Source organism: Crotalus tigris, unplaced genomic scaffold (genome assembly GCF_016545835.1).
Source record: "Crotalus tigris isolate CLP2741 ecotype Arizona unplaced genomic scaffold, ASM1654583v1 scf7180000017614.5298720, whole genome shotgun sequence".
NCBI classification, from domain to species: domain Eukaryota; kingdom Metazoa; phylum Chordata; class Lepidosauria; order Squamata; family Viperidae; genus Crotalus; species Crotalus tigris.
Window position 1 is genome coordinate 5,222,337 of NW_024096513.1, and position 16,044 is coordinate 5,238,380.

General features: G+C 36.1%; 1 protein-coding gene across 4 annotated transcripts in view; it reads right to left on the bottom strand.

The window, feature by feature from the left end:
- Positions 1 to 574: 574 nt before the first annotated feature.
- The window catches only part of LOC120302025 (DNA excision repair protein ERCC-6-like 2), a 57,407-nt gene continuing 41,937 nt past the window's right edge, over positions 575 to 16,044 (bottom strand). For all 4 annotated transcript variants that reach the window (XM_039329951.1, XM_039329948.1, XM_039329950.1 and 1 more), the window contains 3 exons: positions 15,153 to 15,307; positions 5,566 to 5,753; positions 575 to 1,916 (listed from right to left, as the gene is read on the bottom strand). In XM_039329951.1, coding sequence (XP_039185885.1) covers positions 986 to 1,916; positions 5,566 to 5,753; positions 15,153 to 15,307 — 1,274 coding nt within the window. In that variant the 3' untranslated portion in view covers positions 575 to 985. The remainder of the gene's footprint in view (positions 1,917 to 5,565; positions 5,754 to 15,152; positions 15,308 to 16,044) is intronic.

The window sequence follows — 16,044 nt, forward strand, 5'->3', positions numbered from 1 at the left end:
TCTCAGTCCAAGCCTATATTGTTTTTCAATGTAGTCCCAATTGAGTTTTCAACTGCTTCAGAAATGTAATAGAAACCCCTATGATCCAAACATCACCAGAGCATGAACAATTTTAAAAAGTATAGTTTTTCATTATATGACACTATCGAATCTGTTGTGCCCTGACCACACTAAATACATGATAAAAATACATGTAACTTATTTAAGTAGAAAGGGAGGAATGTGGTCGACCTCAGAGCTTGCATGCAAAGGAAATGAGATTCTGCTTAACCTCAAGATGCTGCTTTTTCCCACAGGGAAGGATAATATTTTGCAGACAAGGGGAAATTTCAAAGCAAATTGGTAAAATCTTCACATCGAATAAACTTTTGAAACTGGATTGCCAATTTGAATTTGAAATAAAATTGATTCCCTTCAGACTGATCAAGTGACAAACTTGCAAAGGTAGCAGAAAGGCTGTTCAGCTTTTCAAATGTACAGTACTTGTTCCAGACCCCATTGAGAAAACAGAAAACAGGGAAGAAAATGCCCTCACTCAATGTTTCTGAATTTTTTTCAACTCTTTTTAAAGACCTGTCCTTTACTTTTCTTGCAACTTCCTTAAAACAGATAGAAAACAGCTCAAAATTAAATAAATATGTATTCTTTGTAAGATTTCTGAAAGGAAGATATCCTTGAAATTTTATTTTATTTTTTTTAAAAAAAGCTTGAAATGAGTTAAACTGTTTAATTTAACTCAGTGTTTCTCAACCTTGACAATTTTAAGGCATCTGGACTTCAGCTCCCAGAATTCCACAGCCAGCATTGCTGGCTGTGGAATTCTGGGAGTTGAAGTCCACATGCCTTAAAATTGTCAAGGTTGAGAAACACTGATTTAATTTAAATTAATCAAGTGCATTAAGTAAGTTATGGGAATAAAATGTAACACAAGGATATCTGTAAACATTTTTTAAAATATTTTTTCCCTCAATATTTAAATTCCACATTAAATACCAGAAAAAAATTCATCATCTGTGTCAGGTTTCTTATCTATTTTCCATAAGAAATTGTCATTTTCTTTCCAAAGGGATTTCTCACTCTCTTCTTTCTCTTTGAACAAATAAGTGAAAGATGCTCTTTCACACAGTTTCTCTATGGCTGTCACATCTGTGAGTCTTTGGAGACACTCCTCATTCTCTTCATTCAGCATGTCCCAGAAATCTTTTTGTCGAGTTGCTGCTTTTTCGGCAGGCCCATTAAAAGGCCTCCTGGGTATCTTGGCTGGACTATTTTCATTACTTGTGAAGAGGTCATTTAAAATGGAGGTGTCTCCTAGCAAGTCTGCAACAGCTTTTTTCTGGCAGACTTCAGCCTGTCTGCTTTCTGAGTCAGACATAAGAAGTTTTTTGGGTGACAGTGTCCCCTTCAAATTCAGCTGTCCTTTAGAACTCCATGCAGACAGCCCCTCAATTATTCTTGATTTACTGGATAGTGACTCAGATGCCATAAAGTCTTTGGATGCCTGACTGTTTCTCCCATTAATGCTGTCTTCGAGAATATCAGCTGGCAATTGTTTATCTTCCCCATTTTGACCCCCAGGAGCCTGTACAGAAAGCTTATGCTGAAGTTGTTTTTCTTCAGCATCAGATCTACCTGGAACTCCCAGATTTATAGGAAGATCAGGCTTCAATTGCCCATGGTTACAAATGGAGGATTTTTTCCTGAACTTGGTTTTATATTTGCTGCCTTCTCCATTTCCTTCTGAAACAGGATCTGGGACATCAACTTTTAAAACATCTTTTAACTCTGGATATTTTGCATTGTAAAATTCTTTTAGCATTTTCTGCCTTTCTTCTGATGTAGTTTGAGTGATGTACTTTGCAAATTCTTCCACAGGAACTTTATGAAAAAGATCTGCCATCTCCTCAAACTGCTTCCTGCAGCAATAGGTGAAAAGAATAGTTAATTCTCTCAAAGAACAGGAAAGCAAATACCCATTATCAAGGTTAATCAATGACACTTCTTTCAAAACCAGGTTAAGACTAAGTAGTGGAAATATTGTCACAAAGTAAAAAGGCTGATGACTAGATTTAGGTCAGTGAGTTATTTCGGAAGAGAAAAAGGTTGAGCTACAGCTAATAGCATGAACTGAATTCCTTGATTTATCATTCACTATTTTTATCATTCTGCTTGTGAGATTATGCAAGTGAAATTGTTAATATTAAATAGGGAAGAGAAAGACTTTTCCTAACTGGTTCCCTCTGCCCCCCCCCAAATCTTATTACAGTAAGAATTCAGATATATCATTAAATGTTAAGCTAAGGTTTATGAATGGCTATTAAATCATTATTTTTTTAAAAAATCGTGCTTTGAAATCCAGAAACAGCAAATGTTGGATTGGAATTTTGTTTAAATAAAAACAAAACATGAAATGGGTTGGGACCCAACATAGACTTTGCAGATTGGGGTTTGGAATCTAAAGCAATGTTTGTGCAAACTGTCTAAAACAGTGTTTCTCAACTTTGACAATTTTAAGGCATGGGGACTTCAACTCTCAGAATTCCACAGCCAGCATTGCTGGCTGTGGATTTCTGGGAGTTGAAGTCCACATGCCTTAAAATTATCAAGGTTGAGAAACACTGGTCTAAAACAACCCGAAATGAATTTGGCAAATAGGTAAACACGGTCATCTGCCTCGATTTTAAGCAAAATGCTAGAACTATACTATGAATCATCCAACGAGAATTTTGTGATGTTGTCAGATCACAGAGGTTTGGTGTTGCATCTGAACTGATGCGGAATTTTTGAAAATAACTTTCTTATGATGAACGGAAATTTTCAACCCCTGAAAAATAATGATTTTTTGGGATCTGCGATTGTCCAAGAGATGAGGGGAAAAAGTTTTCTTTCCTATTTCAAAACTTTAAAAAGTTTTCAAACAAGAACTGTGAAGAAATGGAGATTTTTTAAAAATATAAATATATGTATCGTATCATTAGAGTCTACAACAGACATGTCAAACACAAGGCCCGGGGCTGGATGCGGCCCGCAAAGTGGTTTCATGTGGCCCGCGAAGCCATCCTGGAAACAGTGAGGGAACGGCCCCCTCTGCCTTGGCCCTGGCCCAGGCTGGCCGGGAGCCAATGTACAATTTTGTGGTGGCCATCTATGCTGAAACGCATTCAGTCTTAGCTCCACAAGGCCATCTGGAAACAGCGAGGAACCAGCACCTGCCGTGTCGGCCCCACCCCCAGGGTGCATGCTGGGGAGGTGTCACTCTTTGTGAGGAATGAAGAAATGCACCATCGCCTGGAAGTGGCCAGCAAATGGCCCTCGCCTACTTCACATATCCGGCTTGATGGGCTCTGGGGGAGGGGTTTCGGCAGGCAGTGGAGAGCTCTCCTCACAGTGCTGAGAGACTGAGCTGGGTGGACCATGCCTTGGCACTTGCCCTGGTCCCACCCCCCTTCTGCCAGAGACCCTCAGATCTGTCCCACTCCTGCCCAGGCCCCCACAGGCACCCTTGGCGCGAACGATGTAGAGCTGGCCATGCCACCTAATAGACCACACTCACTCCATCCACGCCCACCCAGTAGGCCGCACCCACCCTGGCCAAACCCACCAGGCCCCCTGAGGGCAACCGCAATGCTGATGTGGCCCTCAATGAAATTGAGTTTGACACCCCTGGTCTACAATCTGAACAAAAATACCAAGACTTATTTGTTTAAACTTATTTATCCATCTCTTAATATACAATCTTTCTTCTTACTAAGATACATGAAAAATCTCCCTAACTTTCTGTAAAGAGAACCTCTGGAACTTTTCCCAAGGAAACACAAGCCAAATTTTTCAAACACAAACCACAAGAAATTTGTTTCACAGAGCATATCAAAGCTTCTGATCTGGTAAAATGTCTTTCTCCCTTCTACCTGCCTTCTATCTTTATTATATTACTATTTATACTGATTGTAACTTTAATAATTCTACTTTCACTAAATTAATTATAGTAAATTTCGCGGTATTTGTGTCCCATATTTATTTGATAGTAAATAAAGTATGATTTGTGCCCTAATTTGCACAAATCAAATTGTTTTTAAAATATAATTGGTCCAAGAGGATCTCCCTCAGTTTTGGAGACTAGCATCAATCTAGTTTTGTGGATACGGTAAGCTAAAGAAAAGTACAAAGCCTCTAAAGGTCACTCCTTATTTGTATTTCTGAAATGACAAAGACCCCATGTAGGATGACATTAACCTAAATCAGTGGTTCTCAACCTTTTTAATGCCACGACCCCCAACTGGTTGTAAGTCGAGGACTACTCAACCAGTCATAAGTCGAGGACTACTCAACTGGTGCAGCACCGTTTGCAGAGTGGGACTTTTGGCGGGCTCAGCAGGGCAGAGACAGCCTGGACAATTCCTATTGGCTTTTGAAAGCCAATAGAATTAGACTCTATTCAAGAGAGTCTATTCTATTGGCTTTCAAAAGCCAATAGAATAAAAGGGAGTAGCTAAGGAAAAGGGGGAAAAAAATGGCGGACTGCGTTGTTTGGCGACCCCCGTGAAACGGTCGTTCGACCCCAAATGGGGTCCCGACCCACAGGTTGAGAACCACTGACCTAAATCTACAGAGACCACATCAAAGAAAATATTCCTAAATTATCATTTTGCTTCTTTTTCTATCCTAACCATTTTGGAGATTTTCAGGAATCATTCATCTTATGAAAAGAGGATATTAGTGATCAGGCTAATAAAATGCAGTGATTCTGAAATGAAACCTGGCACTCTTGGCCAATGTAGACTTCTGCTATGTATTCAAGATGGACAGTGATTAATATTTATATGTTACTTATGAGTAAGGATGTAGGTCTATACATATGTTGTATATATTATGTTTTAAATGTGTATTATGTATGTGTACACTTTGAGAGCAAGCAACTAAATTTCATTTTTAATATGTGGCGTTGTATCCACAAGAAAAAAAATGACAATATAGGTTATCTAATCTAATCATAAGACATTTCTTACAAATCTACATGAGGTCAACATAAATGAAACAGAGGGGTCTCATTTCCTAGCTTTCTCTCACAAGTCACTTTCCAATAGTTAAATCAAATAGAAATACTTATGATTAAGTATCTATACTGTGATTCCTCAGTTAGAACACAGGCTTTTCACTCAACTCAGTCTCTGGATTTTTTTTCTATATACTACTGGTAGAAGACTTTGCAACTATTACCAATGGAGAAGAGATACTAAACAATGCCATAGCCATACATTCATATCATTAACAACGTGTGAGGGAATGAAAAAATTCAGTAAAGACAAAATTTTGTTACATTAAACTATGGTAGAATAATTTCAACTGCATTTGCATGCTACGCATGACCACCAAAAATTAATTGATATAAATTACTGGCAATGTATGTATTAATTTGCAAAATTGTAACGATGAATATTTTAAACAGTTTTACAAAATATAGTAAGTAATAATTCCTAATAAAACTTGAAAGAATAAACTCTTAAATTTAAACTGGACTCAGCCTGAGGTCACTTAAAACTTTACAATCCAACACTGTAATCTCACCTGCGGATTTTTCTAGGTGTCTTTCCAACCAGGAAGGTAATTGAGCCTATCCGGTGAACCTCCTTCTGCTTCTGGTGTACAGGATGTGTAATATAAAGGAGAGGAGGCCTGTTGCTTTCACTTGTTAAATGATCCCGCTTCACATTTTTTCTTCTTGATGAAATGTCTTCAGGACTCTGTCTCCTTCTCTAAATCAAATTTAAAATAAAACATTTTAATAGTTATTTTATTTGGCATTATTTCTGATATCATGTTTTCTTTTTTCTTACAGATTTTGACCTTATTATGACTTTGATCTTATGATTTTGACCTTATTATTATGATGGGATTTGCCAACAACTGCTTGATGTTTCTATTGGGAAATTGATTTTTAATCAATGCTAACATGTCACCTAAACTTTAACTACTCTGGGGGAAAACACTCACGATCAATGATGAGCTCTTAATGGTTACTTTGCAGTGAAATTGAACAGAGCTGTTTCCTGCACTCATATACAAGGAAAAGAGAAAGAAACAGGTAACTTTCGAGAAATTAGTTTATGTGCGCTAGTGTTTATATTTCAATTGTATCTTTTTCTGCAAGCTATAAAGCATATAAACAGTAAATAATAATCAAAAATAGAATTACCTACTGCAAAGTAAGACTAGAATTAGTCTTACTTTGCAGTAGGATTTCTGGCTTTCCTCTAAACTTTCCTCTTTTGTTACTTTTGCTTTTCTTGATATTACAATAGCTGTCTCCCAACTCATAATTTAATGGAGTCCACTTTTTCTATCTTTTTTATTATCAAATTATATATGCCATAAGCAGCTACAGGAAAAACAATAGTATATGCTATTCTTAGTTAGTTGGTTTTATTTACTTTGATTCCAACTTTATTATTTTTACATATAACTTAAGGCAGCGAACATGCCTAAGACTTCTTCTTCCTCCTATTTTCCCCACAACAATAACCCTCTGAGGCGAACTGAGAGCGTTGGCCCAAAGTTACCCAGCTGGCTTTCATGCCTAAGGCAGGACTAGAATTCACAGTCTCCTGTTTCTAGCTTGATGCCTTAATGTCCTTGCTTTTCCAGATCTTTTCCATGCTAGTTTTTGCAATGCACCCAAGTAATAGTCCTCATTTAATTTAGAAGTGGAAGAAAAATGTCCTGTATTGATTCAATCTTGGTGCCACCATTTCAAACCACTGTCATTACTTTAATATTATTGATGTTACAATCCATCTTATTCCACTTTTTTCTCTGGCTTTTAAGATTAGTTTTTTATATTCTCTTTATCTGCTAGAAGAATAATGAAAGCTGCATATCTTACATTAAGAGTCATCAAAACTGCATCTGAATATAAATTGCATAAAAATAGGCATAGAATTCAACCTAGCCAGACAAATAACAAAACGAAAAAAAAATACCTCACACCGTTTAATATGAACAGGGCAACATAACATTCCTATCTCACATGTACATGTGCTGGGATCACCTCCCATCAAGGGAAACAGACAAGTCCCAATAGCCTGGTAGGATGGTAGGAGTCATTCAGATCTGAACAGGAGGTGGGCTATTCCATAGTACAGGCAGATGGGGGGGGGGACACTGACAAAATACTATTTATTACCATCTCTAGTCCTACTCCCTGATCCAGGATGACTTTTACCTTTATACTTTTACTATATAACTTTATACTTTTTCTAGACAGATGGGAAAAACAAAGCACTGGATAGTATAATTTTTATTTGTAAACAAAGCAAGTCAGGTCCATTTGGGATCTAAAGGCTTTAATAAAAATAAAGATAATGCAGGAGGTTGGAATTCTGCCCAGTAATCCATTATAAATATATTTATATATTTAAAATCTATCAAAAGTCGGTGGAGGAACAACAGTACATGCCCGAGGAAGTTTCTGTGAGTATATTAGAACTCTGATCTCAGTTATTATTGCCGAGAAGTTGAAAGTGGCTTATATCATTACAATAATTCATGTGAAACTGTCTTACAACAAATTATTGGTCCATTGGTCCATCCAGGATAGTATGCCTTTCCTGAGGTGGAGAAGAAAGATTATAAAAACAGCAAGTTGATACAATTGGAAAGCCTAACTAATGTGGTTACTTTAGATGCTGAATACCTGCTTGATTCTATAACCTTGATTTTCAATGGATCAAACTGATATTAGTGAGCAATACATACGCCTAGGATAGCAATCTCTCATTCCTATAGTTTAGATAAGTCACTGAGGAATTTTAAAGTATATTAAGATCCCATTGCTGAATTAATGTAAAACAAATACACTAAATAATCGTGTCTTTCTTAAAAGAATTTCAAAACCTCAGAATGTTCATTTATTTGCCTTATTCATTAAATAGTACCAACCCACACATCTGTTAAGCAGAAAAGTAGCATTTTAATTTTTTGGGGAAAATAACCAAGTTTTGTAAGTAGACTAGAAGCCCACAAACTTTCTTGTCTTTAAGGGAATAGAAATGTTGCTAAAACTAATACAGTTCTTCTTAGTACAAATAAATTATTACAGATGGGATCTGTAATTTGAAAGGGGGAGACATTGCTAAATGTGCTTGCGAAGCTGGTATTTGAAAGACTTTTTTCAAAATTAACTGTTAAGTTTCCGCCCAAAGGTTAAATAATAAAATTGTAAACAAAATATATTACACACTAATGGCAGAATAAGCTTAAGAATTCATAAATTATCCTTGAAGTAGTATTTAGAGGGAGGGGGAAAAAAACCATGCTAGCTCAACAAACCCACTAACTGTCTGTTATGCAGGAATACCAAATTCATTTGAATTTGCCAAACATTCAAAGGAAGACAGCCAACGAAGCTAACATCTGCAAAGTTCTCACAAATGCCTATCAAGAAATACTGTAAAGCTCAACACATTTTCAAACACTTTCAAATGTTATCATATAAGAATGAAAATGTTTGTTGACATTATTTTTAATCAGGGCTTGAAAATGAGCAAATTTCACAGCAACACTGATGGTTCAAAATAGAAAAAAAAAACAATTGTGCAAACTGTCTGAATCTTTGCTAAAGTATAATTATTTGAGAGCTTGACATCTTGAATGTCAATGCCTTTCCAAACTTGTATAAATTAATTCCTAGATGTTTATCTTACTGTAGTAAAACAGCTGAGCTCATGTATACAAGGCTGGAGATCTCAAACTAACTCTCCAACAAGCCCCCAGCCTTTTCTCTTGCCTGGGGATTCTGACTTGACTAATTCTGCTGGCATCACGTACCATCCAGGGACATATCACCTGGCATTTTCCCTCAAATCCCAGTGTGAGATCAGGCTCTTACAATTTGCTTTATTTTTCCGGTTTTTAAAAGGTAAAAATGAAGGTAAAAAAATTGGAACAATTACTATAATGCAACCTCCTGGCTGTTTAGCTTGATGTTTGTAACTTGAGTTTTCAACCAGCCCTGAAGAAATAAATCAATCTCACAAGACATAAGCAAAATCAAATTTTACTTTTAAAAAAGATATATGAAATCTACTTTTTAAAAAGATATACAAAAAATATATGTAGGGATCCAGGTAGATGACAAGATGCTGTTGCTATATCAATGTTTTTATCCTGAAGTGATGGCATATCAAGAAAATTACAGTATAAATAGAGGAGTGGTTTTTAAGTTCAGCTTAAAGGCTGGAAAGCAAAGCTCAGTTACAAGTTTAATATCTTAATTTGTAAATAAGAACAAGAGTTAATAAAGCTTAATTAGCACCACACCAAAAAATCAATCAAGATCTAATGCAAAATTATAGATAGACTTAATTTTTTTCTGAAAGAAAATTACTCTGATCCATTTGTCTAGACCAGGGGTGTCAAACTCACATGATGTATCGCGACTTTTTTGCCATTGCCGGCAATAGGGTGGGCGTGGTTTCATTATGACGCATCCGGCCTCAGGGCCGGCCGTTTGACACCCCTGAGCTAGACTTTCTCCAGTTTTCTGGGAGATCCACCTTAATCAGAGGCTGCTAAGGAGATAATAAAATTCCTTGTCATGTCCACCCGCTTTCTCCTTAGTTCAACTATACTTTTATCTGTTTAAAAAAATTCTATACTTCTGTGACGGAGGTAGCATACAATGTTAAGAATTAAATGAAAATCCAATCCCTTTCTCACATCACTTTCTGGGCTTTCCCCCCACAGTTTTCCTATAAATAGATGTCTTTAGTCACCTTCCTGGCCCTCTTTGGAAAAATGTTACAAACTGAAATTTGTAATTATTATAAACAGAAACAGTGAACTGATTCAAAACTCTTCTAGCATTACTCTAACAAAGTGTTGAAGCGAAAAAGAAAAAAACAAAGAAAAAGAAACACATCAAAAAGTTCTGGGAGTTTTGAAAATAAAATCTGAATTAAAAGCACAAATGTTTTTAATAGTAATGATTCCAGAGTAGAAATTAAGAGTGCCACAATTTATTGAAATGTATGCTGACAGTGACAAATATTCACTTGACATAATATTGGAAAAAAGAAACCTGGCCAACGATACAAAACTGGGAGATTAAAAATGGAGAATATATGGTAATGGAAAAATTGACTCTTTTATTTATTTATTTATTGAACAACTTTATTTTTTTATAGAGATTTTATTGATTTTCTTTTGCATACATATGTTAATTTAACCCCTGTCTCGGGTTAGCTATGCTAATACATATTCGATTCCTAATCCTTCATTCTTTTCCTCTAACCAACAATAAAATAACTTTATATGGCTGCCCAACTCATGTACAGCGACTCTGGATGGCTTACATTAAAAATTCACAATGTAAAAATCCATGTAGACCCTCCAATCCCCGGCATGACAATCATACAATCACATCAATTGTCAGGCATGAAAAACCAGGTCCACACACAAAGGTTTTAAATTATTAGTTTATTGCTAAAGCCTATGCACCAGAATCTGGACAAAATTAGATAAGGGTCGATGATATCCAAGGGGAGGTTGAACTTCATTCTCTTGTAGCTATGATCCCTCATTTAAGTCCTCCCCCTGGCTCTGCCAGTCTCCCTCCTACACTAGCCATTTGATTGGTTGCAGATCACCTGGAGGTCCCAAGCCCACTGACAAACCATGTCTTCAGGGCTTTCCAGAAAACTATCATGGGGGGGGGGAACCAATCTTATCTTCTGGGAAATAATATTCCAAAGGGGGAGGGGAGCCACTACAGAGAAGGTCCTATTTCTTGTTCCACCAGATGTGCATCCCTAATAGATGGCTCTTGCAACATACTTTGCCTTCCCACACTGGAGGGCTGAATATATGCAATTTTATTCAGCAAGATCTAAACTAAGAGATTTAGATATTTTTTTTTTGAATAAAAGAAAGAAATCAGTTTAAAAATAACTGAAACAATTATTATACCTATTGCTTATATCTAATAGATATAATAATTATTTTATTATATACGGCAGAAAAACTCAAGTTTACATAACAAAAAAGAACTTTTGAGAAGTTTTTCTGGTTACTTCTTTTTCTCTTTGAAATCACACTGTTTCATTGGCGTGGGTCAAAAATTCAATGGAAATTGGTAGGTTCTTCTCCCATATTCAGCATTCTCGCTGAACCCAACTCCAGGAGAATGATCAGTACTCAAACCTAATGCAGCTAACAAAGCCTTTTGTTTATATGACCAATAAAAGATACCTTTGTAATACAAAACTGAAGAGCCACAGTAAGTTCTTAATAACCGTATTTTTTTTAATGTACAGTATTCTGCAGAGTACTTAAGACAGAAAAAGGGGAGTTTTTCTCTCGTTTATTCCGCATTGCAATAACATAAAGAGGGGTTTACCATTAATCCAGGTTTTACTACAAAGCAGCCTGTTATTTCTCTATCAAACCTTGTCAAGAGTGCCAAGTGTCTGTCATCCAATTCAAGGGATTAAGTCTTCTTTTATAGTGTGATACTTGTACCAATTTATAAAAATACAGATATAGTTTCTTAGCACTGATCACTGTCTATACTTTGGACTGGATTCATGCCGCAAAAGTTGAATATGACAGCTGGCAGGAAGCTGAGGGGTAAATACATCCCCTTTTCAGTCACCACATTTTAGTTGCCATAGTGATTAATCCCCAGTTCAATGGGTATCTTTGTATATTTCTTTTCAGTGAAATGTTAAGTAAACTTAAGTTGAAAACAAGCAATTGACAAAAAAAAGCATCTATATAATCAGGGGGCAGAGTATACATTTTGTGATGGCGCATTAAAACAACAAATTAACTATAATGTACAATGCAATGATATGATTTCTCTGTTCGTATCATATTATATTGGGCAAAGTATTTTTTTTCTTTCTTTTTAACCAAGACTTTCTCTGTTTGGTATACAGCTTTTCTCTTTGCTGCCATCTACTGCTTTTCCAGATTTCTGGAGTCCCAATCTGGTAGCTACTAAGCAAGGCAAATCTATAACTCCTTATAATTTTGAATTATGTTACAGACTTTTGAGACTCTGCATCTTATCCTTGTGTACAACTTTTTATTTATTTATGTGAAGCAAGGTATGTCAGAATATCAACTCTCATCTGCAGGAGTCTCCTAACTGGAAAATGAGAATAATATATCCTTTTTTAGAGAAAGGGAGGTGCTTTTGAACTTGCAGAAATGAAGCGCTGCTTCTCATTCTGAATGTAAAACTAAGCATCCAAAAGCATGAATCCTGTTTTCTCTCTTGAATGGCAAGTTCTTCTCCAGTCAGGAATGTCAATATGGCAATGACCAATCTAGGTGTCCATTTCTAACCATGTTAATATCAAATCGCCATCATTTTGCCTCTTGTCCCTCCTCTGTAATGCAGCTCTCTACTAGGCCCTAAACAGCCTTTCTTTAGCCCTCAGACCCATTTCCTGAAAATATCACTTTGGACACTGAAAATCTGCCCTTCTACCTGTACAGTGAAAATAGATACCAGAAATTAATTCAGTTTTCTACTACTAGTCATTTTAATTTCCCTAGTGTTCACCACTCTAAATAGATATTTTAAAATTATTATCAATATGAATCTCTATACTAACTTTGTATTCTTTGTTATTTTGCACTTCTTTAGTGCAAATCTGTGAATCACATTTGGTCATTTCCTTAAGTAGCCTTCTTTTCTCAATTAGTTCTCCCCAATATTACTGGTTAGCTATGCTTGTGAATCTCTTAGCTTTGATAAAACTTTCCTGACCTATGGCATTCCTTTTATCAAAGTTTTTAAAAAATAAATAAATTGTGGTCTTCCAAAAAGAAACAACCTCCCTTTCTCAAATTCCCTCATACATGTATCCATCATTTTTAAAAAGTATTATTTTAACTCAAATATGACTGTGCTAAGCTCCTGTGGCAATGTTAAATAGAAATGAAATCTTGTAGGGCTGTGCTTATCTTTCTTATCATTTAACTAACACACTACATTCTGGGCATTGCTTGGTATTCAGTTTACCATTGCTTCCCTTATGGTGGGTTCCATGACTAGGATATAGTCACTTAAAACCTCTTAACAATTAAACCACTTTGTAATGGTAGTTTCTGTGATGTTAATTAAAATTGCATATCACTACAATCATTTCCCCTCTGGAAGCCTCCCTCATTGCCATATCCATTTCAAAATCACTCATTTTCACCAAGGATGTAAACAGTGCATCAACAAGTAAACAGAGGACATAAAAATTAGCCTTCCACTAAAGATATAGAATTAAAGATTGCAAAGATTATTGGGTTTGCTAAAGTAGGAGGCAAAGATGGTAAATAAAATCACCAAGCCATTTTTTTTCCACCAAGATTGAGGTTTCATTTCCAGTTAAGAACTCCTACTCAATAAATATAGAAATACAGAAAGCATGAGGCATGAATCTCCTTCCATAAATGGAAATGAGTAGGAGACAGATATCCCTTTAACAAAACACCAATCACTGTGATTCTGCAAGCTGCTTCTCATCTAGGTCCAACATGATTATAGCCTCATAAACAAGAACCACCAGCATGAAACAACAATTACAAAATGCTACATCACAGATTCAAATATTTCCCATACCAGTGAAGTGAGTGAACTAGAATACAAGGGATGACAGAAAAGTAGGAATCAACACAAAGGGAAATTCTCAAGGCTACAATAAGGATTGTGGAGCCAGAAAAGCATGTGAGGCTATAAACCCAAAAAAAGAGGCTTCTTGCTTCCTCTGCTTTGTTAGCTTTTGCAACTCTCCATGTATTCTACAGTTTTTGATTATTCTCTATTAGATATTACTATATTTTATATTTTTTATTTTTATATATTTTATATATTTTTATCTATCCAAATTTGAGTCAAGCCACTCAACATCACCATACTGCAAATCTACACCCCAACTGTAGACTCAAATGATGATGAATTTGAACTTTTTTTACAGTGAGTTTCAATCTCTATGACAGTGTTTCCCAAACTTGACAATTTTAAGGCATGAGGACTTCAACTCCCAGAATTCCACAGCCAGCAACATTGGCTGTGGAATTCTGGGAGTTGAAGTCCACATGCCTTAAAATTGTCAAGTTTGGGAAACACTGCTCTATGACATTACAGTGTTGATAATGCGGCAATTACCAATAAAGCCAGTAGACCAGTGGTTCTCAACCTTTCTAATGCCGTGACCCCATAATACAGTTCCCCATGTTGTGATGACCCCCAAATGGGTGTGGCCACCAATAAGAGGGAGTAGGACAGCTAGGGAAAAGGGGAAAAAATGGTGGACAGCGTGGTTTGGCGACCCCCGTGAAATGGTCGTTCGACCCCAAATGGGGTCCCGACCCACAGGTTGAGAACCACTGCAGTAGACAAACTCTATATAAAGTCAGAGTGAGACATGAAAGCTGACAAATGAAGAAGACAGAAGAAACAGGGTTTTGAAGGAAAGGACTGTAAGCTGTAGACCAGGCATGTCAAACTGCCAGCCCACGGGCTGGATGCATCATGCCAAAACCGTGCCCACCCCATTGCCAGCAATGGGGAAAAAGTCCCGATACATCGTGCGACGTCACGTCATGTCACAAGTTTGACATGCCTGCTGTAGACTAAGGAACCAAATATAACAGGCTTGTCAAGTTTATGCAATAGGACAACTAATACAAATTTAAGAATCAAATATGACATTCATCCAAAACCCAAAAAAAAGACTTCTGCTGTAGCCGTAACCTTTTAACTCACAAGTCCTAAAGTTGTTCTTATGAGGAAGAGATGGAGAGAAGGGGAAATTACAGAAATAAACGTATCAATTTAAGCTTCTGATTTAACATATGAAATAAACATGAGGAGGGTGTTTGCATACTATGGTTCCTTTCTGATTGCTGTTGTTTTTAAAAACTACAGCAAAAGGATATATGCCACATCCTTGGCATACCTGACACATCTGGTAGGTATTTCTCAGTGAAACTTCTATAATAATTTTCTCACTCCCTTGGTATAGAAATAGCAACATTCACTTTGTTAAGAGTGTGCTGTAGGCACCATTTTCCAGTAACTCTGCCCTTGATCACTCTGCCCTTGGTCAACAATGAAAAGCCACGTTTAAAAAGGAAAATACTGGGTATTTTACCTTGGCTCTGCATATTGCTATGTTTGCTGGGAGCTGGGAAAATTGTTGTAGTTCAAAAACATCTCGGACTGCCCAATGACTCATTTTATTTTCAGCTTTGCTTGGGCCAACCACATCTTGGTTTGAATGAACATATGGAACCTCAGCGACATTATCTGATAATTGAAACAGAATACAGAAATTGTAATTTAAGATTGCAATATGATTGACTTGTAAAGGTTAATTTTCATTACTATTGATTCAGAAATTCTAAATTCCTAGATAGCCGTACATTTTAATCTCTAATTTTAAATATTTAGCAATTTGAAAGAATATAAATTTTTATCTTTCATTAGTAAAGAAAAAGGCTTTATTTGCCTTGTAGTGAGCTTAACTTATAATGATTTCACGGATATGACTACACTGTTGTTAGGGGACAATACAGAAGTGTCTTCTTTCAAGTGTTTTGTTTTTTAATTTACCACTCTAGTCCTTAGCCCAGGGATTTCTGGGTGGTGTCTCCAACTTTGTCCAACTTGCTTAGCTTTTCTGAAAGTGAACTAGATAATGCCATCTGATCCAACATAAATTATAATCATTACTAAATATTGCATTCTAATTGTTATTAATGAAGCTGATGCATAACACAGTAAAAATATAAGATTACTGAAAACACTTAAACATTCTTATAATACTCAATTTTAACTTAGCGAGAACCAATTAAAATTATTTCTGCTTCAGCATCAACAATTATAGAAAAGAACAACACATTCTATGCAATCTACAAACACCAACACCAATCTATATTCAGATTAAACATTTTAGAAGTTATTATTAATTACATCTATTAACCACTGAATCTGTAGGGACTCTTGGCAATTTACAAAAGAAACATTACAGAATAAAGATTATA